We start from the raw sequence: 1,899 nt of genomic DNA, 5'->3' as shown, positions 1-1,899 counted from the left end.
TATACTGTTTTGCCATTTTTTTATCACATTATTGATCGGCTGTAGATAAATTAATCAGTGAAATGAATTATTGGATGTCGGTTGACTCGTGTTCAGTACTTTTATTTCTCTTAGGATTCCCCGCGCAACAGACATATACATTTAGTATTCAACATCTATACAGATATTTAAAAGAAAATAAAAATACTTCTATAAAATAAAATAAAAGCACTTCTATAAAATAAAATAACACAACCAAAAAATAAAGAAAACATATTCCCTTAAACACGACTAATTGAAATTTATTCATTTCGTTAAATATTATTCTTTTCATTTAATAACTTTTACTTGATATTTTTTATACATTATCGTTAATTAATCATATTCTCAGTATGAAGTATTTACTGAATTTTTATTAACAACTAATATTGAATATTAATTTTTATAAATTTTGCAGTACTTCTCTTAATAATAGAAAATAAAATAAAGTAAAAAAGTTATATAAATAAAGTAATAATTGTGGATCCAGCTGTGAAGTGGATATGTATGAAAATTCGACCGAGACTCTGCCACCTAACAATAATATACGATCCAGCTCACGAGATGCTGTCAACGATACAGAGAAAGTCTTCAACTTCAACGGCTCCCACACCCTTTGAGATCCAATTACGAAAGTACCCTCACCAAACAACAATATAAAACAATCAGCAATTATAAATCTAACGTTCTAAAAGCCACACTTGTATTGTGGGCGCTGACCAAGTCGCTAATAGCGAATCATTGATTAGGTTAATCCATGTTGCAGTATATTAATTAGACACTCCTATTGCATTGGTATCACACTCTCACTGTAACGGCTATAGAACAGGTTCTAGTATGTCCAATTCGCAACCCTCGGAGCATGATTCAACCGGCGGCGGGGACGAGAGGTCCAACTCTCTCTTAGCCAACGCGCGCTGCAGCTTCTGCTTCACCTGTTGTTTCGGTTCCCGGCGCCCCTCGGCGGCCGTCGAATTCGCGTGGTGGGAGCGCGTGCGGGCCACCTCGTCGCTGTCCGAGTCGCACTCCGAACCGGCGACAGGAAGCCCCACTGCCCGGCGCTGGTGGTCGCCGGGTGCAACCGCCTTCATGAAGGTGCGCGAGTGGTCAGAGCTCGCAGCAGGGCCCCGGTGGAAGACCTTTATCCGGCGGTTCAACCGCAGCCGGAGTGGCGGTTCGCGCCACGCGCCAGGGAAATACCAGTACGACCCCTTGAGTTACGCCTTGAACTTCGACGAGGGGCGTAACGGGGATTTCGACGATGAAGGTTACGACGGGTTACGGAATTTCTCCACCCGTTACGCCGCGGCTCCTCCGTTAAAGTCTGTCCCCACGAATTCCAATCAAGACGTCGCCGTTTTGGGCTAGAGAAGCTGCACGGATTATGCCGTGTGGTGTCGATTTTTGGAATTTCACTTTGATAAGTTACAAGTGCAGTTTTGTATATTTTACTATAATATCATTAGTCATAGCGTCTTAGATTTTCTTACTGTATACTCCTTTACATTTTTTTAATTGATACCTTTTTAAAGCATTATTCTCCGTATATACTCGTTTCAATTTTCATTTTTGGTGGATATTTTTATATGTACAAACTCATAGTTATCCATTATCGATCAAGTCACACACGTTCTTTCTAATGGTTGATGACGTGTATGAGACGTCGTGTTGATAAACCAGCGTGAGTGCGATGTGCGCTCGGATTAATTACAAGGCTGTTTTTTTGGGAGTTTTTTATATTTTTTTTTAACAGAGAGATTCCTAGACATAATTTTTCTTTGAATTTAATAATACCGTTATACTATGTACTTTTAAATATGTTAATTAGAGTTGGGAAAAAAAGTCAATTTATAATTATTTGAATTTATGTTATTTTTAATT

The 1,899-nt window shown here is 38.8% G+C and overlaps 1 protein-coding gene across 1 annotated transcript; it reads left to right on the top strand.

The window, feature by feature from the left end:
• The first annotated feature begins 479 nt into the window (after positions 1–479).
• LOC124825028 (uncharacterized) lies at positions 480–1,564 on the top strand. Its single transcript, XM_047297565.2, has one exon. It carries the CDS (start codon positions 856–858, stop codon positions 1,384–1,386), a length of 531 nt encoding a protein of 176 aa, XP_047153521.1. The 5' UTR covers positions 480–855; the 3' UTR covers positions 1,387–1,564.
• Positions 1,565–1,899: the final 335 nt, after the last annotated feature.

Source organism: Vigna umbellata, chromosome 2, assembly GCF_029865625.1.
Source record: "Vigna umbellata cultivar VRB3 chromosome 2, Vumbellata_1.0, whole genome shotgun sequence".
In the NCBI taxonomy this organism is placed as follows: Eukaryota; Viridiplantae; Streptophyta; class Magnoliopsida; order Fabales; family Fabaceae; genus Vigna; species Vigna umbellata.
Note: the sequence above shows the minus strand (reverse complement) of the source record. Positions and strands in the feature narration are given on the sequence as shown.

Coding starts and splice junctions, on each gene's coding strand:
- LOC124825028 (XM_047297565.2), top strand. CDS start 856: ATGTCCAATTCGCAACCCTCGGAGCATGATTCAACCGGCGGCGGGGAC.